Source organism: Nyctereutes procyonoides, unplaced genomic scaffold, assembly GCF_905146905.1.
Source record: "Nyctereutes procyonoides isolate TBG_1078 unplaced genomic scaffold, NYPRO_anot_genome, whole genome shotgun sequence".
Classification (NCBI taxonomy): domain Eukaryota; kingdom Metazoa; phylum Chordata; class Mammalia; order Carnivora; family Canidae; genus Nyctereutes; species Nyctereutes procyonoides.
Genome location: NW_026575131.1, coordinates 53,262,218 through 53,288,818, shown reverse-complemented (window position 1 = coordinate 53,288,818; position 26,601 = coordinate 53,262,218). Strand labels below are relative to the sequence as shown.

Genomic DNA, 26,601 nt, shown 5'->3' with positions numbered 1-26,601 from the left:
GACACTGTCAACAAGTGCTCAGTATTACTACAATTATCAATACAATCGATATGCAATTATTATACAATTACTATGACAATTATTACAATTAATGATTCAACAGGGAGATCTCAACTTTACAGAGCAGAGCCTTCCCTTTGTGTAAACAGTACTAAAGAATAGGGAAAGAATATGCTAAAAGTGATTGGGACTGCTACCTTGCTTTACACAAGCCCATAGGAGAAAACACTAACCCAGCTAGTCATGGGATCTGAAGAAGCTGGACAGACACTTAGCTTTGAATATAAGGCCTTAATAGCAGCACCACAAATTGGTGCTTTGTGGAAATGGAGGGAATGAAGGAACACTAAGATCACGCCAGCAACCCTCTCTATGGTCTTCACTTTGGCCTGAGCCCAGTTCTGCTGAGCACTTTGACCAGAGCCATCCGCACCTCCCGGTTCCTCAGACTGTAGATAAGGGGATTGAGTGTGGGGGTGACAAGGCTATAGAACAGGGAGACCACGTTGTCCTGGTGTGGGCTGTGGTAGGCACCCGGCACCATGTACATGAACACAGCTGCACCGTAAAAGAGTCCCACTACTGTGATGTGCGAGGAACAGGTGGTGAAGGCTTTGTTTCGGGCCTCCTCTGAGTGCATGCGTATAACGGCCCCCAACACGTGGCCATAGGAAGTGGCAATGAGGAAAAGTGGAAGCACAAGGATCAGCACCCCCGAGGTGGACAGCGCCAACTCGTAGGCCGAGGTGTCTGCGCAGGAGAGTTTCAGCAGGGCTGGCACCTCGCAGAAGAAGTGGTCCACGATGCGGGAGGCGCAGTAGGGGAAGTGCAGAGTGATGGAGGTCTGGACGGAGGCGTTGAGCACCCCTGCTAGCCAGGAAGAGCCCACCATGAGCAAGCACACCTGGCGCCTCATGAGCACGGGATACTGCAGAGGGTGACACACGGCAACATAGCGGTCATAGGACATGAGGGCCAACAGGATGCCCTCAGCCACGCCCATCAGAGTCAGGAAGAATATTTGAGCTGCGCAACCCCCGAAGGAGATGGACCCGTCTCCCTGCAGAAAGTCGGATGCCATCTTGGGGATGGTGACCAGGGGGAAGCCAACATCAAACAGAGAGAGCTGGCTGAGCAGAAAGTACATGGGTGTGTGGAGCCGGGAGTCCGTGCGGATCACGAAGAGCAGAATGGTGTTGCCCAGGAGGCCCATGGTAAACGTGGCAGCCACCAGGGAGAAGAGTAGCTGACGTGACCCTGAGTGACTGAAGAGGCCCACCAGAACGAAGTCAGAGGTCACTGATTGATTCACATCCCCCATGTTTCACACAACGTACTTTTGCCGCAGGAAAGACACCAGTTGCAAGAAGGCAAGTGAGTTTTGACCCACATGCCAAGTGCCACTGCTTGGCTGCCTGGAACACTATTATGAGGTCACAGCCAGAGTCAGCAGTTGGAAATTCCATGATTAATTAGCAATGTCTGTCACAGGCATGGTATGGGAAAGCAGGAACTTGCATCTCTGAATGAGATACTTGGCCACACCCCAGTGAAGAGCTACCCACTTATTCTTGAGGTCCAAACACTGAAGTCTCAGTCAAAGACAGTAACTTAGCTCTAGTAGAATGTCTCAATACCTCTCCTCCCAATAGTCCTGGGTCCAAAGCAGAGGTGAGAGTCCAAGAAGGCTGGTAGGTGAAATAGAGGATGATGAAGCTGAAGCAATTAGCCAAGGAAGAAAACAGAGAAAAGCCTGGGTCCAAGTGCCTGGATGACACTCTGGAGGAAAGAGAAATAGATGAGTAGCCTACCCTTGGTTATACTGAGGGTATGAATCTAGGGGGCGTGTGAGCCATAGAGGGTGGCTATGGGTGGCAGCAGGCTGGGAATCAAATGGCCTGGGTTTGGGTGGAGGAGGACAGTTGTCAGTGTACTCAGTGGTTATTGGTGACTTTGTTGCATTAGAGGAAAAGTAGTGACCTGCGGATGGTCAGACTGTAGGTACGCAGGGGATGAGGGTGGTCAGAGAGGGCTTCACAGAAGAGGAGGCATTGGAGCCAGGTTTTGAAGATCAATTAGGAGTTTTAGAGGCATCCAGAAGAAGGAAAGTCGTTCCAGGCAAAAGAAATAGAGCACATGGGATTGGTACGAGTTGGTGGTGCAACAGAGGTCAGATTAAAATGAGCTTGGATTCCAGCTCAACTGCTTTGTAGTAGCATGACCTTGAGTAGCTACTTAACTTGTTTCTTCATCCATAAAATGGGTGGCAATCATCTGTGTCAAGGTATAGTTGTGAAGATTAAATAAAAGGATGAATGTTGAGGAGCCTGGGTGACTCAGTCAGTTGAGCATCCAGCTGTTGGTTTCAGCTCAGGTCATGATCTCAGGGTCCTGGACTCCTAGGGTTCTCAGGCATTGGGCTCTGCCCCTAGCATAGAGTCTGCTTGAGATTCTCCCTCTCCCTCCCCCACTGCCCTCCTCCCCCCCCGACTTAAGTACTCTCTCTCTCTCTCTCTCTCTCTCCCTCTCTCAAATAAATAAAATGTTTTTAAAAGATAATGTTAACAGCTGACATGTGGCAACTGCTCAATAAATTGTAAATTATATATAATAAATATAATTTATATAATTATATAATGAATTATACATAATACATATAAAGTATATAATTGTTTTAAAATTATTACTAATTCTCTAGATAGGAAAAACATTAGAGATCACTGGCTGATGCGTGCTTAGCACGATGCCAGGCACATAAAACATTCTCATCAGTGTTGGTTTCTGTTATTATTATTTTTTTTTAAATTTTTTTAAAGGCTTTTATTTATTTATTTTTTAATTTTATGATAGTCACAGAGAGAGAGAGAGGCAGAGACACAGGCAGAGGGAGAAGCAGGCTCCATGCACCCGGAGCCCGACGTGGGACTCGATTCTGGGTCTCCAGGATCGCGCCCTGGGCCAAAGGCAGGCGCCAAACCGCTGCGCCACCCAGGGATCCCTTCTGTTATTATTATTATTCAACACTGTGGCCCCTTCCATGGTCAAGCCTGACCTGTCCAGTTCTGTCATCCTCTTTAGTGCTTCTCTGTGATTCCCTTGTCCATACTGTGTAGAAACCCATCTGCCCTTTTTCTAACCTCTAAGATCCCTTAGAGTCTTTAAAACTCCATTCATCCCCAACTCCGTTGCATTACAACAGGGTTTTCCACTGTGGCATTACGTGAGGACAAATAATTTTTTGTCACAGGAAACTGCCCTTTACATTGTATGAAGTTTAGCTGTATCCCTAGTTTTAACCCACTAGATACCAGTAGCACCCTCAACCACCACCCCTCATCATGGAAACCAAAACTGGTTCCACACGCGGCCAGACGTACCTAGTGAGGTAGAATCACCCCCAGGTGAGAACCTCTGGCTTAGAGACAGAACAACTGTAACCTGCACAGGCTTTACTCAAATCTTTTTTCAGATGTTTATTCTTAAATTGGATTAAGCTCAGACCCCACATAAATCCTGGGAGTATCTTACTATAATTACCATGTCTCCATACAGGAAAAAAAAATTAACTCTTGCAATTTCCTGCTATCTTATACCCAATCAGTTCCCCCAAACCACCAAGTATCCTAGCCAGTGAAATAGCTTTTACCACAAGCTCCTGTCAAGAGCTATTTAAGTGTCCAAATGAACCTGGTCTTACTCTGTCCACTCATACATCCTCACTCTCAAGAAGCTGACACAAACTGAGTACTGACTGTGTATCAGGCATCTGACTGAGTGTTTTACATGTTTAACACTAAAATCTTCAAGTCCTGGAGATGGATGGTGGAAATGGTTTCACAAACAATGTAAATATACTTAATGCCATGAACAGTACACTTAAAAAGCGATTAAAATTATAAATGTTGTTCTGTGTGTTTTACCACAATAAAAAAAAACCTGCCTGTAGGCTTTATTGATCTATATTTTTGGGATGAGAAGACATGGACAGGTTCAGAGAACTATAGTGACTTGCCCAGCACCACCTAGCAAAGTAACAGCCAAAATTCGAACAAATTTTGGAATCTGATTCCAAAGTCCCTGTTTTTTCCCTTGACAGTCCACATATCTCCCAAACACTGTAAAAGATATTTCAGGATTTGTTGCACATGTTCACATACTCAGCTCTATGTGCCCCCCAACTTGCCTTTCCTTTCAGGGTTCCCAGGTATTCCTCCTGTTATGCAAACACCCGGGGTTTTGAGATCTCTAGCCAGCAGTTTCTCAGTGGCTGGAGATTCTGGTTATGATGCCCTTGTGTCTTGAGCTTTTGACAAACTCTTTCCCAACAAGACCTCTTTTGGAAAAAGATTGCATCCACCCAACCTCCCCAACCTCTGCCCTGCAAGTCAGACAGGGAGAGCTGAGCAAAGCTAGCCATGACTCACTCAAACCTGGGCTGAATCATCTGTGACTCCTAAATCAGTACTTCTCTTCTGGGTTGAAGAGAAGACCCTGGCAAGTCTCCAACATGTGATTTTACCACTTCCTTTCCCATTGTCCTCAGTAATGCCAAACTTGGGTCTGGGGGTCCCTTTGCTGATTCCAAATGACTAGGGAAAAGACACTGGCATTATTTACCTTCCTGTTGCCCATACAACTCTACAACTTTCATATTTCTCCATCATGACCAGGCGTGATCTGGACCCTTGGTCACCTAACTAATCAAATGACAGTTTTCAGGACACTGTCATTTATATTGTTTATTTAATCCTCACATCCAATCACACCAGTTCAAGGATCCACAATAAAGCTTGCTCAATAAATAGTTGCTGAGTGAATACATTCTATAAGGGAAGCAATATTTTGGTTGGAACTAAAGTTATTGAAAAATGAGATGAGGAAGGGTATGTGACTTACCTAAACTCACACAACTCCTGAGAGGACAGGCTAGGATTTGGAACCAGCACATCCCCAGATGCTGCCTCTTTCTTGCAGCTCTTGTGCTCAGGAGGTGAGAACTGAGAACTCCTCTGGGGAATCACTGATGTGGATGGCCAGTCCTGAAGGTTTCCCAACTCATGCCAGAAGGGTTGTTCTGGTACCAGCCCCATGACCAAGGTCAGATGCCCATACCTGGCTGCTTCCAACAGCTCTTATGGAAGGTCAACATGGGATGACCTTCAACATTGATTGAACATCAGCGTAGTTGACCTTCTGCTCTCTAGAGACCTGGCCACCTTGGGTTCATAGCAATGAAGACAGAAAAGAATAAACATTCAATAAAACAAGACAACTGCCTGAAGGCTGGCAAATGTCAAAGAAGTAGACAAGAATTCATCCTTCCATTCTATTCCTGTCAACCCAGCTTCTCAACAGGGAACAATATCAGTTCTTCAGATCCATCCTGCCAGTAATGTCTAGTATCTAAATCGTGCCTGGACCCCCAATATCCCCACAAGCCTGGGTTCCAAGTTCTTGCCTCCAGGGTCTGGGTGTAGAGTAAAGGACCTTTCTCAATACCCCATAAGCATGTCAACACCTCTCATTCTAGGATAGTCCCTAATAACCTCCTGGATTCCAGAGTCAAGGGTTTAACCAAGGCTGCCTCTGTCTATGCAAGAATAGATATCATGTAGGGATGGGGGCTCTAGGGAGACCTTTTGCATAGGAAACCACTCTGCATCTCCCTTTCTGCAAGGGGGAAAATTAATTGCAGTGGGAGCCTAGAGCCCCTGATATTTTGTCCCTGGAGGTTGTGGAAAAATATTTACTCATCTCTCAACTACAAGAAGGATGGGCAGCACTAACGTGAATAAATGAATTTGACAGATGTCCCAGTATTTTTGTTTGGATCTAATTAGGAGGAGAAAATGAGGGAATCCATCGTTTCAAATGGATCCCTTGCTCCCCAAAGAAATTTTATGTCCAGGAGATTTCTTCTGAGTTAAATAATGAACCAGTGATGGTGGTAAAACAGCTACAAGACAGCTTCCCTGGGCTGTGATATTTCCTCCTCTAGACTCCATTCTTTAGGGGCTTCCAAGACTCAGGAGATGCAATGGCCCAAAGGTAGTTGTCCAATGGTTCTAGTGCCTGTGAGTATATTATGCATCCACAGCCAGAGCCAGAGGAAAGGGCAGACACCAGAGAGCCAAGCTACCCTAAGCAAGGATGCCCACTGAAGGAAGTCACAGACAAGCCTCCCAAGCCCAAGTGAATTATGAAGAGTGTTGCTAAAAGCAAAGGTGGGTCAGACAAGTGGCAACAGGGTGGAACCAGGATAGAAGCAGGAATAAGTGACATGTGTTAAGGACTTGATATACAGTAGGCAACTACCAGCAAATTCCTTGTGCCATGCCACCACACTTGACTCCCAATCCCATGGCAGACATTAGTAATTGGACTCATGGCTTTCTACCTCTAAGCTTGGATGGAACTTCTCAGCTCAGCACACCCTATAGCCACACCTTACAAATTGGATTTGACATTCCCATGACATCTTTCCAAGCAGATTCTAGAGCAGTACTCAAAGCAGTTGTGACAATCTGCCTGGAGATAGGGAGCTTATCTGAGTGCCAGAAAGTTACTCAACACACTGCTTCCTTAATTGAGAAAGTCTTGTTCTGGAAGAAACATCAGTTGAACTAAAGCTTAGTGATATTGTTAATTTATAATCTGTTTCAAGGTCCTTTTCTCCTCAAGGGCCAATACTAGCTCGTGGACTACACTTTGAGTAACACTGCCATAGGCCATGAGTTCCTTGACATCAAGGCTCCTGCTATTATTGATTTCTGTATCACTGGTACCCAAAGCACATGGACACATGGATGTTTATTGAACAGGGATAGCTGGAGGAGATAGGAGTTTGAAAAGAGAAATCAAGATATGGGGTAGTGAGGAGTGGGTCCTGAATCCTCAACACCTAGCATGTTGAACTGTGTCAAGGATGGATGGATGGATGGATGGATGGATGGATGGATGGAACAAGCCATGCTTAAAGTTATTTATGGCTGAACCATGTTGTTCTAAAGGATGGGGGAAGAGATGAAGATAAAGAAATTGTTACCACTCTAGACGTGTACCTCAAATATCAATCCATTGCATACCACCTTATTTGTTGCCATTTCCATGTGCCATCTTATTTTAACAGGTGTCTCCTACTTAGCATTAGTTATCCATTCCTGAAAATGACATGAACATAGAACTGTCAACTGGGACTCTCTTCTACATTCTTTTAAATAGGAAAGGTTGTATTTTACATCAACTCCAAACTTTCAACCAATTTTCTGAACTGTACCTAAAACTAGTAAAAAGCTTATATATTGGTAACAAACTCTTGTGTTAGGGTATGTAATACTTCAAACATCGCTTCCTGTTGACTGCAAAATGAACATGTTTATTTACAGTTGCTTGATATGAAGTGATATTTCTCTATTGCTTCCTTTTCCAAGATATCCTTCAGTCCCTCAACTCTTTGAGGACTCACTGTAGAAGTGTTTAACCTTTGCTTTTGCCAAAATGTAGAAAGCGCTGGGTCAGCACACAACAGCAGACAATGATTCACGTTGAATAAGATGTTACAATAATCTCTCTTAACGCTGGCAGTACGTGAGATACACACTCACCTTGGTTATCACTTGGCACACTTTCTCTATATGTTGCTTTCTTTAAAATCTTGTATTTCACTTGATGCAAATATAAACAATTCCCTGTGTAACCATGAGCCAGAAAACATATTGAGAGATACATACATCATATGAAGTTCAAGCATTAACACTAGGAGAGTTTGCATTCTCCTGGAAAAGATTAACCAGGTGGTCTGGTAGATAGTCTGCAGAATATACCTGTATTTTTCTTTAATCAACTGACTTTTAGTTGTTTTTTGAATTGACTTACTTTGCCCTTTTTTGCTGACAAACTATCATCACCTTTTTTCTTTGGACAAAAGCCTAAATTTAAGGAAATCACAAAGCAAGTCTTTTCTCGGTTTTTCTAGCTTTTTACTCAAGAAACTTTAAACCTACAGAAAAGTGGATTACCCATATGCCCTTCACCAATTGTTATTCTCTAACCATATAGCTTTATCTCTTTATATGGACATAAACACACACTTTTTTATTGAGACAAAATTCACATAAACATAAAACTAATCATTTTGAAGTGTATAATTTGGTGGAATTTAGTACATTCACAGTGTTATGCATCCATCACCTTGATCTAGTTCTGAAACATTTTCATCCTCTGAAGGAGACTCCATGCTCATGACGCAGTCACTCCCATTGCCCAGACTCTGGTAACCACCAATCTGTTGTCTGTATCCACAAATTTTATCTATTTCATATAAATAGAATCATACATGACCTTTTGTGTCTGAAATCTTTTACTTAGCATAATGTTTTAGAGATCTATCCATGTTGTAGCATTGTTATATGCTGAATCATATCCCCTTAAAATTCATATGTTGAAATTCCAACCCCCCAGGACCTCATTATATGATTGTCTTAAGAGATAAGGCCTTTAAAAGGTAATTAAGTTCAAATAAGGTTCTTAGGGTGGGCTGTAATCCAATATGACCCAGGTCCTTATACCCAGAGATGAGCCACAACATCAACAAGATGGTGGGAAGCCCCAGACTTCCTTTCCCATGTGGACACACCAAGCCAACAACACACGGATTGATTCTCTTTGTGAAAAATTCAGAGGCTAGTTGAGGGGGTCCTGCACCCCAATCAAGCATGAGACCAGCTGCATCGAAGCCAGTAGGAAAGTACATGACACCTTCTCCCCATAATGTCTCCCCCATCACAGTACCACACAATCAGGAGGAAGCTCCCAGCTCCCAGCTTATCCCTGAGAAGGTAAGGAAAGCACTAAACTATAATTCAGTTCTAATATCTAATATCTTGAGGGACTCCCCACGGGGTTGGTTTCTGTTTTGCCTGAGTCTGAGAACTGATGGGAAGGTGCTCCAGATGGGGAGCCACTGAGAACAACGGTGATGATTTGGAAAGCATACTCTCACTGGCCACAGACCTTTACCCACCTCAGCACAGAGCAAATAGAGCACAAAACCCAAATCCTGGCTTCCTATGGAGGGAAAGAATTAGAGCATTCATCCAACATTTGGGGTAGCTACCCAAAGGACTGGCTCCTATGAGAGTCTTTTCTGGGAATCAGCCAGTCCAAAAAAGAAAACAAAACAAAAGACATGCACAAATAACAACAAAATAAAACAAAAACTACCACTAAGGAAGCCCCAAGGATACAGCCGATCCAGATCACCCTAAATAGAAAACCAAAGCATAAACGAGACTAACTCATGTTCACAGAGCTTCCAATCACCTTCTTACCCAATTAACCAAACAGTATCTCGTACAAGAGACAGAGACCACAACAGTCGTACTGAAAATGAAAGCACTTTGGAGAAAACAGACTGAGGGAAGAAGACATCAAAAAAGAAACTCTTAGTAACATCAGAGCTATAACTGACTAGTATTCAGAGGAAAACTAAAAGACTGTATCTGTGAAGCAAGAAAAAGATTTTTTCCTTTTTTTATATTTATTTATTTATTTATTCAGAGAGAGTGAAAGAGAGGCAGAGACACAGACAGAGAGAGAAGCAGGCTCCATGCAGGGAGCCTGACGCGGGACTCGATCCCAGGTCTCCAGGATCACACCCCAGGCTGAAGGCAGCGCTAACCGCTGTGCAACCGGGGCTGCCCAAGATTTTTTTCTTTAAATAACAAAAAGATGTTAGAATTTTTTAGTGGTAGGAGAAATGAAAAACAATAGGAGGATTAAAATATAAAATGTAGGAAAACATCACAAAACAAAATTAAAAGGCACAGAGAAAAATAGTAGAGAAATGGTAAATAAAACAGAACAGGTGGCCCAACATATATGTATGTATGTATATACATATGAGATTCACATACGTGTGTATATATGTCTGCGTACAGTAAATTCCCATTCACAGAATCCATATTTGAGAACTTATCAACTTAAATGTATTTATTATAACCGAAAACTTAGTACTGCTGAGACCTTTATGGCCATTTGCGGACACGTACACAGCAGCAAAAAATCTGAGTTGCCTACATGTTTCTTCCCAACTGAGTTCCAACAAGGCAAAGCTCTGTCTTCTTGTTGCGCTTTCAATACCATAAGCAAGTGCCTTTTCACAGTCTGTTTAGTGCCTCGGGTTTCACACTTTTGTGTTTTCTTCCCGTGGTTTCACTGTTTAAATTGGCCGGAAGCATCGTGCCACACTGCTGCCTAGCCTTTTCACGTGCAAGAAGACTTTGCTGTGCCTTGTAGAGAAAATGCGTACGCCTGACAAGCCTCATTCAGGTGTGAGGTATAGTGATGTTTGGCTGTGAGTTCAGTGTTAGTAAGATCAATAGTATTTAAACAGAAACACGCATAACACAAAGTTATGTTTTGAATGGTTGATGAAAATGTTGTAACTGGAGTTCATCACTGTTTGTGGCAACTTTGTAGAACATAACAATGGCATTAAACAAAGAGAATCCACCACTGATTCCCTGAGCATCTTGCCATAAACCCTGTATGAGTTGTGTCTTTTATTCTGTATTTTTTTTTCCAGCTTCATGGAGATGTAACAGACATGTAACACTGTGTAAGTTCAAGGTCTACAATGATGGATATGCTTGAATACTGCAAAATAGTTACCACCAGATGTTTCACATCTCATAATCACTATTTTTGTGGTGAGAACATTGAAGATCTACTCTCTTAGCAGCTTTCAAGTATATATTATGGTATTGTTAACTATAGTCACTACTGTACGTTAGATCCCCAGAACTTACTCATAACTAGAAGTTTGTACCCTTTGACCAACATCTCCCCATTTCCCCCATCCCACAGCCCCTGGTAACCACCATTCTACTCTCTGTTTCTACAAATTCAGCTTTGTTAGAGTCCACATATGAGTGATATCACACAGTGTTTGTCTTTCTCTGACTTACTTAGCATTAGCATAATGCCCTCAAGTGTCATCTATGTGCACAAATGGCAGGACTTCCTTCTTTTTCATGGCTGGATAACATTAATATATTTTTTATATAATACAGCTATATCTTTTATATAATAAATTATGTGAGTGTGTGTTTGCGCGTGTGCGGATATGAAGCTTTACTATGAGAAGTTTTCCTTTCATCCCCCAGATGTCTGCAAGGCTCCAGACAATGCTCCTCAAAGTGGAATCAGCCAACTGGGAGCAGGAGCATCACCTGGAAGCTTGTTAGGAGGCAGATGCTCAGCAGGGCCATGGACCTGCTGAATCAGAATCTCTGGGCAGGACCAGAACTCTGTGTTTTAACAAGCCCTTCTGCAGATTGTCGTACACATTTAAGCATGAGAACCTGCTGATCCCAGAGAAGTGCCTCACAACCCCAGACTCCCAGTCCATCATTTCTGATTACCAGGGGGAATTAAGAATTTAAGATTTAAAAAAAAAAAAAAAAAAGGAAGGAAGGCAAAAAGGAAGAAAGAATATGAGAATGTTGAAGACCCAGATCAATGGACCTCCACTTGCTTCACATTAAGATCTCCTGGGAGCATTAATCACCCCTGCTTTGTCTCCATCTGCAGAGCTTCTGACTCGAGTCTGGGGTGCAGCCAGAACACGGGGATTTTTTCCTAAGTTCCTCTGGTGATCCTAAGATGCAACCAACCTTGTGAATCCCTCAGCAACTGAGGGAAGGTCTTAGCAGAAAGAAAAAGAAGCTGGTGGTCTTGGGTGCCCTCTCTTGGCAGGAAGCTGTAGGACTGGATTCCCAGCTACCGCAGGAGGAGGTGGAAGGCGGGTTGCCCACACAGGTTTCAGATAAGCCCAGCGCACAGATCTGAAGTCTGGATGATGTGTTTGCAAAAAACATGCCCTTTCAAGAGTAATGCCCATGTAAATCCCTAATTCCATTGCAGGGCTGTTGCTCAAATGTTTTCGTTTGTTTTTTAAGATTTTTTTTATTTATTCATGAGAGACACAGAGAGAGGCAGAGTCATAGGCAGAGGGAGAAGCTGGCTCCCCACAGGAGCCTGATGCAAGACTCGATCACAGGACCCCGGGATCACGACCTGAGCCAAAGGCAGATGCTCAACCACTGAACATCTAGATGCCCCTTGTTTTTTAAGATTTTATATATTTATTTGAGAGAGAGAGAGAGAGGTAGCAAGAGCTGAGGGAGGGGCAGAGGAACGTGCAGACTCCCCATTGAGCAGGGAAGCCTACGTGGGGCTCCTCCATCCGAGGACCTTGAGATCACAACCTGAGATGAAGGCAGATGCCCAACTGACTAAGCCACCCAGGTGCCCCATACTCAGATGTTTCCACTTACTGGTTACTCACACACACAACTGAAGTGCGCAATGCCTGTAATCTGTGTAAACCTCACAAAGCATGATGTCCTAGTCACTGACCCAAACACTTCACAGATAACTCATCCGTCCACATAGCTACCCTTTGAAGTCAGTACTATTATTACCTCTAACTTGCTAACAGGGAAGCTGAGGCACAGAGACATTTAGTAGTTTGTCTCGCAAAAAAGCGAGGGGAGCCAGGGTTTAAACCCCAGAAGTCAGCTCTAGATCTGTGGTCTTGGCCATGTCATTGCCTTGCTGCCTCAAATCATGATGCTCTCTGTCCTGTTTGCCGTGGTATCCAGGAATGAAACATCTACTATGTGCCAGACACAAGAGAGGAACCTGAGGCCAGTGGAGTCCCAGCCTCTATTTCTACTATTTCAGATGGATCTCAGACCTCACAATTTTCCAGACCCACACTCAGTCACTGCAGTCTCTCAGAGATCTGGGTTCAAATCTGCTCCTGTTCCATTCCAGCTGTGTGATTCTGGGGCAAATTACCTCACCTGTCTGAGCCTTTATTTCCTCCATCAGAAAAAAAATGAGCATACCACCATAAAGATGCAGTGAGAATTTACCTGACCCTCATTCCAAGCTAGCATCTAGCATCCCTCTCACTTGCCATGATGAAATGTTTATTTCTGTCTTAAATGACTATAACCTTAATTCACCAAAATACTCTTTCAGGGAGGTCAAGAGCCCATCCTCCAGAATGATGGGGAATAATGGCAAGCATTTCCCCTTTGGCACATAGCTGCATCACTAGCGATACCAAAGGCTGGGCAGTCTGTTCAATTCTTTACGGAACAGTCCGCCTGAACTAACATGCTGATGTTTAAAACTCCATCACAACCTCACGCTCATTACAATAGCTATAATTAAAAAGGAAAATGGGGATAAAATAGGTAAAAACAAGTGTTAAGAATGTGGAGGAATTGGGACCTTCTACATCGCTAGTGGGAATGTGAAATGGTGCGGTCACTATGGAAAAGAATATGATGGTCCCTCAAAACGTTCTCCACGTGCTTCCACGTGGGAGAACTTTGAGGAGCATGATGCTCAGTGAAATAAACCGGTCACAGAAGGACAAATACAGTAGGATTCCACTTCGAGGAGGTCCCTAGAAGAGTCACATCCATAGAGACAGAAAGTAGATGGTGGGAGCTAGAGGTTAGAGGAGGGGAGAGGTGGGGGGTTGAGGTTTCATGGGGACAGAATTCATTTCTTGCATACACATCATCCAAAAGAGGGTGCATTTTTGATGAAGGAATTGTCTCAAGTAAGGACAGCAGGTTTCACAACAGATCAGGAGAGTTGCCTCCAAATTTACTTTTGCTGGTGTTAAGTATCACCTGTTAATTAAAACAAATTATTAAGTGTGTGTGTGTGTGTGTGTGTGTGTGTGTGTGTGTGTTAAAAATTGCCAGCCCCGGTGCTAAATGTCACAGGAATATGAAAGTAAGAAGGCTTCATGTCCCAGTTGTGTCCGGATTTAACCTGGGCCAGGTTGAGTTTTTAATTAATTGATTGATTAATTTTGTGTGCAGTCTGACACATGTTTTTGGAAATGTTCATTTATTCAGCTGTTTCCTTTTTTATTTTTATTTTTTTATTTCTTTTTTTATAAATTTATTTTTTATTGGTGTTCAATTTGCCAACATATAGAATAACACCCAGTGCTCATCCCATCAAGTGCCCACCTCAGTGCCCGTCACCCAGTCACCCCCACCCCCCACCCACCTCCCCTTCCACCACCCCTAGTTCGTTTCCCAGAGTTAGGAATCTTTCATGTTCTGTCTCCCTCTCTGATATTTCCCACTCATTTTTTCTCCTTTCCCCTTTATTCCCTTTCACTATTTTTTATATTCCCCAAATGAATGAGACCATATAATGTTTGTCCTTCTCCGATTGACTTATTTCACTCAGCTTATACTCAGCTATTTCTTGAGGGCCCATGAACTTCCCCACCCCTACATTTATTGCGATGTAATGGACACTTAATATCGCCTGAGTTTAAGGTGTACAGTGTGTTGATTTGATACACCTGTATATTGTAAAATGCTTACCATTAAAAACAGAATTACCAAAAAAATTAAAATAATAAAAATAAAAATAAATAATAATAAAAATAAAAACAGAATTACCATATGATCCGGCAATCCCAATTCTAGGTGTATGCCCAAGAGAATTGAAAGCAGGGGCTTGGAGAGATATTTGCACAACCAGGTTCATAGCAGCATTATCCACCAGAGCTAGAACATGGAAGCAATCCAAGCATCCCTGGACAGATGAATGGATAAGCCAAATGTGGCGTATACACACAATGGAATATTGTTTAGCCTTAAAAAGGAAGGAAACTCCCTGGTTCTGTCCTGCCCCTTTTATCTTGCTGAAAGTTCCTTTTTGGATCCCACAGAGCCCCCCCTCCCACCAAGGGGAAGCAGAAGAAATCCCTAGAGAGGAGGTGGACCCCCTTCATCACCACCACCACGTGGTTGAGGGGAGGGAAGTCGGGGAAGGCTTTCAAGGGGAGATGGTGTCTGGCTGAGATTTGAAGAGGCAAATTCCTGCTCTGCGTGAACGGGGCAGGGAGACTGTGCCAGGTATGGGGGAGAGCAGAAGGATCAAAGAAAAATACAGGGGTGTCTCTGCCTTTCCTTGCCCCCACCCGCACCCCAAGCAGGCTTCTGTTTCCTTTAGGAAACCAGAAAGCCACACCAGCCAGCCGACCACCTTCTGATTAATATTCCAAGGGCTAATATTTTAAATTAATTCTAAGATTAAATTCTAAGGAGCCTGTGGCTAGCTCTCCCTTACCACACCATAAAGAGCTTCAAAAAAAGAGAAGGACTCTTGCATCTTACTGGGCTCGGGATCAGGGACCTGGATCAGAGGTCTCTCCTCAGGCACCCGTTAGCCCCCTCCTCCAAATTTGCCACTTTGGGGGTATCCAGAATAGACTAGTATTCTGGGAGCTTTCTGGGGCAGAGAGGGGTTTATCCTCACGCCCTCCCCTGTATTGTGAAGTCTTCTGAAGGGGGTAGCAGGCAGGGTGATGTCATAGACCACCAGCTGGCTTCTCTCTCTGCCTGTGCCTGCCCCTGGTGGGCCTCAGCCTTTTCTCCTCACACCCCTGCGCCCCAGAGGAAAGTAATCAGCTTGCCCAGTAGCTTACCCAGCCACCTGCAGCCATGGATGCAAATCAGTCCAGCTCCCCAAAGCCCCAGCCCTCCCCAAAGGCCTCCAGGGCTGACGTGAGCCCCAGCTCAATCCTGGTGAGCAAGACCCTGCAGGAGAAGACCCCCAGCATGGTGGGGGACAGGTTACCACCCAAGACCGGGGCAGTGGTCATCGACATGGGCACAGGCACCTGTAAGATGGGCTTCGCGGGGCAGGCCCAGCCCACCTACACCGTGGCCACCATCGTGGGCTGCCAGCCCAAGAAGCCGACCACCACTGGGCAGCCGGAGCTGGAGACTTTCATCGGCGAGGCCGCCCGCACACGCCCAGAGCTGACCTTAGTGCAGCCGGTGCGGAACGGCATTTTGGTGGACTGGGACGCGGCCGAGCTCATCTGGCGGCACCTGCTGGAGCACGACCTCCGCGTGGCCACCCGGGACCACCCGCTGCTGTTCTCCGACCCGCCCTTCAGCCCCACCACCAACCGCGAGAAGCTGGTGGAGGTGGCCTTCGAGTCACTGTGCTCCCCTGCCATGTACGTGGCCTCCCAGTCGGTGCTGTCCGCCTACGCGCACGGGAGGGTCAGCGGGCTGGTGGTGGACACCGGCCATGGGGTCACCTACACGGTGCCCGTCTTTCAGGGCTACAACCTGCCCCACGCCACGGAGCGCCTGGACCTGGCGGGCACGCACCTGACCGCCTTCCTGGCAGAGATGCTGCTCGGCTCGGGCTTGACGCTGGGCCAGCAGGACCTGGACACCGTGGAGAACATCAAGCACCGCTACTGCTACGTGGCCCCCGACTTCCCCAAGGAGCAGGCCCGGCTGGGTCAGGACTGCCAGCAGATCCTGAAGCTGCCCGACGGGCGGACGGTCACGTTGGGCAAGGAGCTGTTCCAGTGCCCGGAGCTGCTGTTCAGCCCCCCCGAGATGCCGGGGCTGGTGCCCATTGGCGTCCCCGCGATGGCCAAAAAGAGCCTTCAGAAGGTGCCCCTGGAGGTGCGGGCCGATGTGGCCCAGAACGTGCTGCTCTGCGGGGGCTCCTCGCTCTTCCAGGGCTTCGAGGGCCGCTTCCGCGCGGAGCTGCTCCGCAGCCTGCCCCCCGAGGCCCACGTGGTGGTGGCGGCGCAGCCCACCAGACACTTCTCCGTGTGGATCGGGGGCTCCATCCTGGCCTCGTTGCGCGCCTTCCAGTCCTGCTGGGTCCTTCGGGAGCAGTATGAGGAGCAGGGGCCCCACATCGTGTACCGCAGATGCTACTGACGCAGGGCGGCGGGGTGCGGGGTGGGGTGGGGGGCGGCAGTAAAGCTTCCCATACCCTGCCAACCCTGTCCTGCATTGCCCCTGGACCCAGCCCTGCCCACTCCTGGACCTACCCAGACATCCTGGTTCTGCCCTGCCCTAACTCCCCTCCCTTGATCCAACCCCAGAGACACCCAGCTCTGACCCCCCAAACCCACCCTCCCGGTGATCAACCCACAACACCTGGTCCTAACCCTGTCAATCCCTTCTCCTATGACCCCTCCTCCAAAGCACTCTCAGGCCAGGAGCTTGCTGAGGCCAACCCCAAGACATCCCCAGATCTTCATCCCCTAATCTCATCCCAATAATCTATTGCTTTTGATATAAACCTCCCCCAAGTTTCTCCTAGGCCTCTAAGCCCCCAATTAATTCCCTCCCTATGTCCCTGAAGGACCCCATCTCCATGACCTGTGCCTCCCCAAAGAACCTGCACCAGGTGCTCCAATCCCCCTCCCAGAACATTTCCATGAGTGTTTGAGTGTTCTAACTCCTAGGTGCGCCCTCATAATCTTTTCCCATTTCTAATTCCCCCTAAACGTACCCCCAAGATCCACTAGCCAAGACACCCTTAGCTCAAGCACCCCCAAATCCACCCCCTCCATGGTTTCCCCTGTGTGATTATCCAAAGTTCTCCTACACCCCGATATTCTGAGCCTCCCCCAACAAGTGCCAAAACTCCACACCCACCACAAAGATTCATGTTCTGATCCTCAAGGGTCTCCTCTACAATGACCCACTACAGGATCCCCCAGTGTCCAAAGCCCATCCCCCTGAGAGTTTCCATAGTCCCCCATAAATCTGCCTTCTCTGTATGATTTGTTCTTCCAGATTCCTTCCATCCATCCCACACCCATCCCCCATCCATACCGCCCACAAAGAACACTATGTTCTCCCTCCCCAGACCCCCAGATCAGCCTCACTGCTCTCAGCTTACCCCCTTGCTCTGTCTCCCACATGGTCAGCCTTACAATGTACCTTCTATCCCCCTTTCTCAGCCCTTCAAATCCTCCCAGGAAGGTTCTACTCCCCAGGACCATCCCATAATCACCTCACTAATGCCCTAGGCCCTCTCCTGCGTTCTGAACCCCCTCCCCACTCGCTCTCCAAAGACACTCTCCTAGGGTTGCCCCATGAGGGACACCCAGGACATTCTACCCCAGAGTTTTCAGACTCCCCAGAACTACACCCCCACAACCAGGCCAGATCACAAACATTCAGCATTTAACCCTCTTGCGTCACCTCCTCACCAGGCAGGTGCCTTTTATCCATAGCCTAGACAAGAACCCCACAGGTTACAGGCGAAACTTCTCATTCTTCCCGCAAGGGGGCATCACCTCCAAGCTCAAGGCACTAAGAATGGCATCACAATGAGAACCACAAAGACTGCAGCACACCAGTCCTCCCAGACGTCAAGTGAGACCCACCCCACACAGTGGTGACAGGGCACTGCCAGCCACACACACAGAAGGGATGTGGGACAGGCTGGGTCTCTGATGCTACAGGAAGTGAGGAGGATGCAGAAACTCCCACCAATCCTGAGCTGCTGGGTGGTCTTTCCTTTAGATCAGACTGAGGTCCCCCAACTCCAAACCTTCCCTGATGCAGAAATTTTCTCTACAACCCTTATGATATGCATCCCTCCCTTTTGGAACGCCCAGGGATAGAGAGCACATCACTTCAAGCCTATTGTTAGAAATCTCATCTCCTCCCTGGGGTAATAGGGAAACCTTGGCATTCTCTGCTTGCCACACCCTATGCGGAGCACCAGAGACCCTCATCCTCCCCGTGCCTACACACCTCCCTGGAGTCTGCTCTTCCATGTGGATCAGGGGCCCCATCCTGGCACAGGCTGTGTGCATTCCTGTCCTGGGTCCTATGAGAGCAGTACCAGGAGCAGGAGCTCCATATCATGTACTCCAAAAATAGGGTTTAAGGAGATATGTGTATACCATGTTGACACGAGGTGGACATGTGATGGTTAATTCTGTCAACTTGGCCAGGCAATGGTGCCCAGATATTTGATTAAACACCATTTTAGATGTTGCAGTGAAGGTATTTTTATTTTTAAGATTTATTTATTTGAAAAAAAAGATTTATTTATTTGAGAGCAAGAGAAAGAGAGAATCTCAAGCAGACTCCACACTGAGCATGGAGGCTGAGGCAGGGCTCAATTCCACAACCCTGAGATCATGACCTGAGCTGAAATCAAGAGTAGGACCCTAAATGACTGAGCCATCCCAGGGGCCTCTGTGAAGTTATTTTTTTAGATGAAATTAAGATTTAAATCAGTAGACTTTGAGTAAAACATTACCCTCTCATGATGTGATGAGCGCTGGGTGTTATACGCAACTGATAAATAACTGAACACTAAAAAAAAAAACAAAAACCACATTACCCCCTCATAGTGTGGGTGGGCCTCATCTAATCAGTTGAAGGCCTTAAGAGAACAAAAACTAACCTCCCCCAAGAAAGAAGGAATTTTGCCAGTTGGCTACCTTTGGATGACCCCTTCCTGGGTCTCCATCCTTCCAGCCTATTCTACAGATTTTGTGTCAACCTCCACAATTTTGTGGCCAATTCCTTAAAATAAATATGTCTTTCACTACATATGCATCCTCTTTGTTCTGTCTCTCTGAAGAACCCTAAGATACCTGCCAAGCCCCCTTCCTACCTCGGGACTTTTGCACTTGCTATTCCCTGTACTCACAGTGCTCCTTCCCACTTCCCATCTTATCAGAGGTAGCCCCTTCCTCAGGATGACACAAAGCCCAGAAGCCTAAAGAGAATGATTAAAGCAGTTGGCTTCATGTAAACATCAAAAAAAAAAATCTGCAAAGTAAAAATCACCCTGAACAAAATCAAGACAAATGACAATTCCTTAGAAAAACAAGTAATACCTCATTTTTAAATGACAAATGGAGAAAGCTATAACTCATAACACAAAGAGAAAATGCCCATGATATGTAAAGACCTCGTGGAGAGAATCAATAAGAAAAATACTACAACAGTTAGCAAAGGATATGAACCTTAAGCTCACAGAGAAAGAAAGACAAATGGTTCTTTGACCCAAGAGAAGTTACACAGTCTAGTCAGGGAAATGAATATGAAAACTATACTGCGGTATCATTTTTAACCAATCAGATTGGCAAAGACCAAAAGGCTTGATAACACCCCATGTTTTCGAGGCTGTGGGGAAACTGGCATTCTCTTACCTTGATGATGAGGAAGGAAGTTGGCACAACTCCTATGCAGGACAAATCTCAGTAACTACTTAAATGACAAATACCCACACCTTCTGGCCCAGCTATGGCACTTCCAGGAATTTCCCCTTCAGATATAATCACTCGTGTGCAAAATGATGTACACTGCACCACCTAAAGGTGGCAAAACATCGGAAACAACGTTAGGTGTCTCTGATGTCGTGTGACCATCCAGGAGAACAGGTTAAATGAATTTCCCTCAAACATAGAGGAATACTACATGACTGTCAAAAAAGGAACCCCAGCAAGCTGTGTCCACGGACACAAGGTGATCACCAAGATATATTTTGAGTGGGGAAAAAAAGGCCCAGGGGCACCTGGGTGGCTCAGTGGTTGAGCATCTGCCTTCGGCTGAGGGCATGATCCCAGGGTCCTGAGATCGAGTCCCACATCGGGCTCCCCACAAGGAGCCTGCTTCTCCCTCTGCCTATGTTTCTGCTTCTCTCTGTGTGTCTCTCATGAATAGATAAAAATGTTTTTTTTTTAAAAAAAAGCCCAAAAGGCTATGTGAATTCCATTTATGGGGGAAAAAACAGGAATAAATGAATACGTAGAGATTTGCTTGAAGATATACAGAACATCTCTGGAAGGTTTCACGAGGAACCTGAATTGCGGCTGCTTCTAGAAAAGACTTTCCCAGTATCCCATCCTAAGGGGCAGTCACTCATAGATATTTTTTCCTAACTGTCCCCCATGAAAATTTAACAGCACAAATCAACTGTGTATCTGTATTTCCGTGTGTATCTGTGCTTTATACTTGAAAACACATTTTCCCCACACTCTCCCCCAACTAATTTTTACCCCTTTGGGGACAATATCACCTCCACTGAGGGCTGATGCTTGTGGGAGGATAGCCTGAGCATCAAGACCAGAAGGGGGCTTCCCACTGCCCACCCTTATGAAGTATTAGAATTCTGAATCACGTGTTTATGGGTTTTTTTTAATATGAATGTTTCCTTTAAGTTCCTCTGGCATCCACTCAGGCAGCTCCAGCGGTGATCACCTGATTTGTTTGATCCTTGTTAATAGATGGGGTCTCCCACTGAGGCCATAAGTTCCGGGGCCCCACACGTGTTATGCACCCGGCACTCAATCGAGTCCAGGAGATAGATGTCTGTTGAATGACTGAATGAACGAGCCAGGAGTTCAGCTGAGCTTATAGGAATCCTCCTACGTAGGGGCCCCTCCCTCTCTCTCATTCTCTGGCACTGGTGTCAGACAGACATGAATTCCAGTCATGCCTCCTCACAGGCTATGTGGCCTTGGACAAGTGACCCGATGTTTCTGAGCCTCACTCAACACACCTGTAAAATGGGGGTGATATCAGTGCTCACTGCAGGGGGGGAAATTTGTAAAGATAAAGCACAACACAGGTGCTCTAGGAACTATGGAAAGACACATCTGAAACCGTCATTGTCTTTGGAGCTGCAGGGGATGGGGCTGTGATTTCTCATCTACTCTAGGTATTAGTGTATCATTAGAATGTTCTGCAATGCAAACACATCCATAAAAATAATTTCTTAAAGCCATTTCGAATAATACATAAAACTAACTTAATGCACTCAGTACACAGTAGGGGCCAAATAGATGGCGGCCTCTTCAACTAGAGTGTGCCAAAGATAGACCTCAAGTCCTCCAGCCAGCCAGCCAGCTGGCCACCAAGGGTCTGAAGACCCTCTTCCAAGGGTTTGAGCAAGAAGAGGATCCACCCAGCCACTGTCAGGGCTCACCCCAGGTCCAGGCCTTCTGTTCTTTGGGAGACCCAGGGGAGGACATATTTGGAGGAAGTGGGGGCATCCCATAAGGTAAAGCACAGAAAGGGATGGGATTAGGGTGTGGTAGGTGAGGGACACAGGGCCAAAGAGCACCATCAGTGCTTGTCTGTGTTTTAAAATGTGACAGCTTTGCTCATCAGGGGATTTTTTTTGCTTAGCTTTTTTTTTTAATATTGCAATAAGTGGTGCCTAGATGGCTCAGTCAGTTAAGCATTTGACTCTTGGTTTCGGCTCAGGTGATAATCTCAGGGTCATGGGATTGAGCCCTTTGGTGGGCTCCACACTCAGCACAGAGTCTGCTTGAGATTCTCAATCCCTGTCCCTCTGCCCCCCACCCTGCTTGTCCACTCATGCTCAATCTCTCTCCTCTCTCTCTCTCTCTCTCTCTCTCTCTCTGATAAAATAAATAAATAAAGTCCTTTTTTAAAATCGCATTGATGGGGGGATCCCTGGGTGGCGCAGCGGTTTGGCGTCTGCCTTGCCATGCCTTTGGCCCAGGGCGCGATCCTAGAGACCCGGGATCAAATCCCACGTCAGGCTCCCGGTGCATGGAGCCTACTTCTCCCTCTGCCTTGTCTCTGCCTCTCTCTCTCTCTCTCTCTCTGTATGACTATCATAAATAAATAATAAAAAAAATTTAAAAATCGCATTGATGGGACACCCGCGTGGCTCAGCGGTTAAGCACCTGCCTTCAGCTCAGAGCATGATCCTGGAGTCCCAGGATCGAGTCCCACGTCGGGCTCCCTGCATGGAACCTGCTTCTCCCTCTACCTGTGTCTCTGCCTCTGTGTGTGTGTGTATCTCTCATGAATAAATAAATAAAATCTTTTAAAAATAAAAATTGCACTGATGCCGGGGCCTGGGGGAGGGAGGTATGGGGAGTGACTGGAGGGGTACGGTTCATTTTGGGGCATGTTCTGGAACTAGATGGTTGCACAGTCTTGGGAATGTACTAACTGCCACTGACTTGTACATTTTCAAAAGGTAAACCTTAGGGTACGGGAGAGAATCTTGATGTAAAACACTTCTTTGTTTTTATGTTTTGTTTTGTTTTAAAGATTTTATTTATTCATGAGAGACACAAGAGAGAGAGGGAGACACAGGCAGAGGGAGAAGCAGGCTCCCTGCAAGGAGTCTGATGCGGTACTCGCTCCCAGGACCCCAGGATCACGACCTGAGCCGAAGGCAGATACTCAACCACTGAGCCACTCAGGCACCCCTAAAACTCTTCTTTGAACTATGATTTACCTTATAAACCCCAGGGATCTAACACCCAGTGCTGTGAAGACAGAGAGCAATGCTGTATCATCATCATCATCACACACTCGCTAAGACACTAGAACTTCGTTGCGCCAACCACTGAAAAGAAATGATAATTATGGAACCAAAAAGAGGTGCTAATTATGGCCACAACAACAACCTCATATTAATACCTAAATGTATCGAATGCAGCACACCTTAAGTTTGCAGTGTTATATGTCAAACCCATGTCAATTAAAATAAGAAACACTGTGCACTTTGATTACTGAGATTTCAGGTGGATCCTTAAGTTTTGCTCAGACAGATGCCTCACTTGCTGTGCCCTAATGCCAGCCTTGCAGCCAGAGACACCAGGGAGGTGGCGGGGGGGCTGAGACTGCCTGTTTGCTTGCGTGAGGCTGGCCCAGGAAGGAGAGACCGGAAGATCAGGCTCTTCGAGACCACGGCCGCAGGGCCTGCTTCCCACGGAAACCAGGAAATCACCCACACTGCTGCCCCCACCCACAGTGGGGCACCTGCATCTGCTGGGCCCACCATCACCCTGGCACAGCCCCCGGGGGAGGAAGAGTATAATTCCCGACAGACAGGGAATTGTGGCTTGAGCAGAACCTTTCATACACTCACACACCTATACCCTCACCCTCAGCTGTCACCTGGGCATCCTGAAACTTTGCAGGGACAGATGGGGCTGCCAGATGTAGGGAAGAAAAGGGAAGGAGGGCTGGGCTGGGTGACAGGGTTCAAGATTTGTTGCTCATTGATTTCCCCAAAACCCAACTGATGCCTGGCTAACCAAGCCACTTGGCAGTTACCCCACAGAGGGTTCATCTTACCTCCTGGGCTTTGCTTTCCACCCCCTTCTCCCTAGCCCCATGCCCCCCACATAGGCCAGGTTGCTATTCCCTCCTCCCCGTGAGCACCCAGCATACCCATCTTCCCCGTCCGGTCTGCCCCCCTACCTCGAGCCTCAGGAATCTCTTCTGCCAGAAGCAACTCTAACCATGCTCCTCTCACATTCAATATCCTTTTGCGGGTTATTTGCTGGTTCCCCACAGCCCTTGGAGCTAAAGGTTGTTCCCAGAACCCCACTGACAGCTGAACCAAAGCCCTGCTCACCCCTCAGGGCTCCTCACTGCACATGCATTCCATTCCTGCATACTTCAGCACTCTCCCGCCCACCTCAGGGCCTTTGCACAAGCTGACGCCTCCACCCAGAACACTTTCTTTCTTCCTCTCTCCTTAGCTGATGTCTATCCCTGCTTCAGATCTCACCTCTGGGAAGCCCTATGTGACCGCCCAGGTGGGTCAGGCCCATTAGCACCAACCTGATATTTATCAGGCTTACACATTCTATCTGCCTGTGTGACCCAACGCATGTTGGCCTCTCCCAGCAGACTATTACTTCCAGGAGGTAACTGGACCCAGCATGCAGGAGATTCAGGTTCTCAACCAACACTTACCTGTTGCTGATTTCAGAACTTTCTGCCCAGCAGAAGAAACAGACAATAAGTGCAAAGAGAAATAAGAATTTCAGATGGTGAAAAATGCCCTGGGGAGTTTGCAACAGAGCAATGTGACTGGTGATCACGGAGGATCTGAGAAGATGAGGGGAGAGCATTCCAGGCAGAGGGAACTGCAAGGGTAGAGGCCTGGTGGCAGGACGAGCTGGGTGTGTGTGAGGAACACAGCAGAGCAAGAGAAGGAGAGAGAAGAGGAGATGAGAGCAGGGAGGGGACGGGGCAGATGGGGACCTTACAGGCTGGGGCAATATTGAACTTTACCCCAGTGTTGTGATCTTAGAAAACAGAGAATGTTAGGGAATCCCCCCACCCTTTGTGTTCCAGGAAACTGTTACTGCAAGGAACACCCTCCCATATGACTTAGATTAGACTCCCGGATGCTCCCTGTGATGGCTGGTTTTATGTGTCACCTTGACCGGGCCACACAGTGCCCAGAATATTAATTATCCTGGGTGTGTCTGTGAGGGTGACGGTGTTTTGGGATGAGATCAACACTTAAATCAGTAGACTGAGTAAAGTAGATTGCCCTCCCGAATCTGGGTGGGCCTCATCCAATCAGCTGAAGGTCTGAATAGAACAAAACAACCGACCCTCCTCAGAATAAGAGAGAATTCTATCTACCTGATAGCCCTCGGACTGGCTTGCTGGCTTTTTTTTTTTTTAAGCCTTTGGCATTGAACTGAGACCCAGCTCTTCCTGGATCTCAAGCCTGCTGACTCACCCTGCAGATCTCAGGTCTTGACAGCCTCCACAATCCCATGAACTAATTCCTTAAAATAAATATATATACCAGGCTACAGGTATAATTCTAGACAGACGTAGATGTTTATCTGTCTATAGATCTATCTATCTAGATAGTTATCCGTAGCCTGGCATACATATATCTATCTATATCTACTTATGGATATCTAATAGATAAATATATACATAATATACAGACATTAATGACAAATAATGTATAAAGATATCTATAAATACCCACTGATCTAGATACATCTCTATAGATCTATAGATATGCATATTATATAAGTATTATACAGATTACAGCTACACGTAGAGATAGTTATCTATCTGCCTATAGATGTTTGGAGAAATAGAACAGTAGGACCACAGACACATATGTTCACACATCACCCTATATCATCCTATTGCTCCTGTGTCTCCAGAGAATCCCAAGGCAAACCCCCTTGTTTACCTACGACAAGGCCAGATGCAGACCCTCCAAATTCCTACTCTGCTGCCTCAGAAGTGATCTGCCAAAGTGCGGGTCCCCTCTGACCCATCAGCACGCAATGCCTGTTAACCAAACTTTGGTTAAGCCCCTCTCACTCCCCGCAGCACCCTGAACGTAGGTGCTCCGAGCCCGAGCCCGCAGACAGCCCCTCCAGAGAACAGGCCGGCCCCAGGGGCACACCCTCTGATCCGCTCTCCTATCACGCATCCCCCACACACACACACCTAGCTCTCACCGGCCTTGTCCACTTGTTCACACAGCAATGGCTTTGTGCCTAAGTCCTGAGAGGTTGCAGACCTTGTGATCGGATCGCTCACTCCCTTTCCTCTCCCTTGTCCTTTTGAATAAAGGCTCTTCTGACCGAACCCAGATCTGTGTTTCATTCACAGCTGCAGGAAGGCTTTGGATTTTCTTTCTAGGAGTCATAGGGAGCCCTGGGAGGCCGTGACGCATCAGGGCTACCTGAGGAGGTGCAAGCTGGTGGCCAAGCTGGGAAGCCGTAGATTCAAGCTGTGTTTTAGGGGATGAGTGGGTAGACCATGAGTTCGAGGCAGGTCTCTGGAGGTCCCCGAAACCTCCGGCACCATAAATTCCAAGAGTGTCACACTGTGGGGCTGTAACAGCCAAGGAAGGTGGCTCAGCATCCAGAGGAGCAGAGTAAGCTGGGGATGGAGGGTGCAAAGTGAGGTCATTCATCAGGAAGGCTTA

General features: G+C 46.6%; 2 protein-coding genes across 2 annotated transcripts; one reads left to right on the top strand and one right to left on the bottom strand.

The window, feature by feature from the left end:
- Positions 1-379: 379 nt before the first annotated feature.
- LOC129522231 (olfactory receptor 2Z1) lies at positions 380-1,321 on the bottom strand. The gene has a single exon (XM_055344358.1). It carries the CDS (start codon positions 1,319-1,321, stop codon positions 380-382), a length of 942 nt encoding a protein of 313 aa, XP_055200333.1.
- A 14,233-nt stretch (positions 1,322-15,554) lies between these two features.
- Positions 15,555-16,805, top strand: ACTL9 (actin like 9). Its single transcript, XM_055344826.1, has one exon. It carries the CDS (start codon positions 15,555-15,557, stop codon positions 16,803-16,805), a length of 1,251 nt encoding a protein of 416 aa, XP_055200801.1.
- The last annotated feature ends 9,796 nt before the right edge of the window (positions 16,806-26,601 follow it).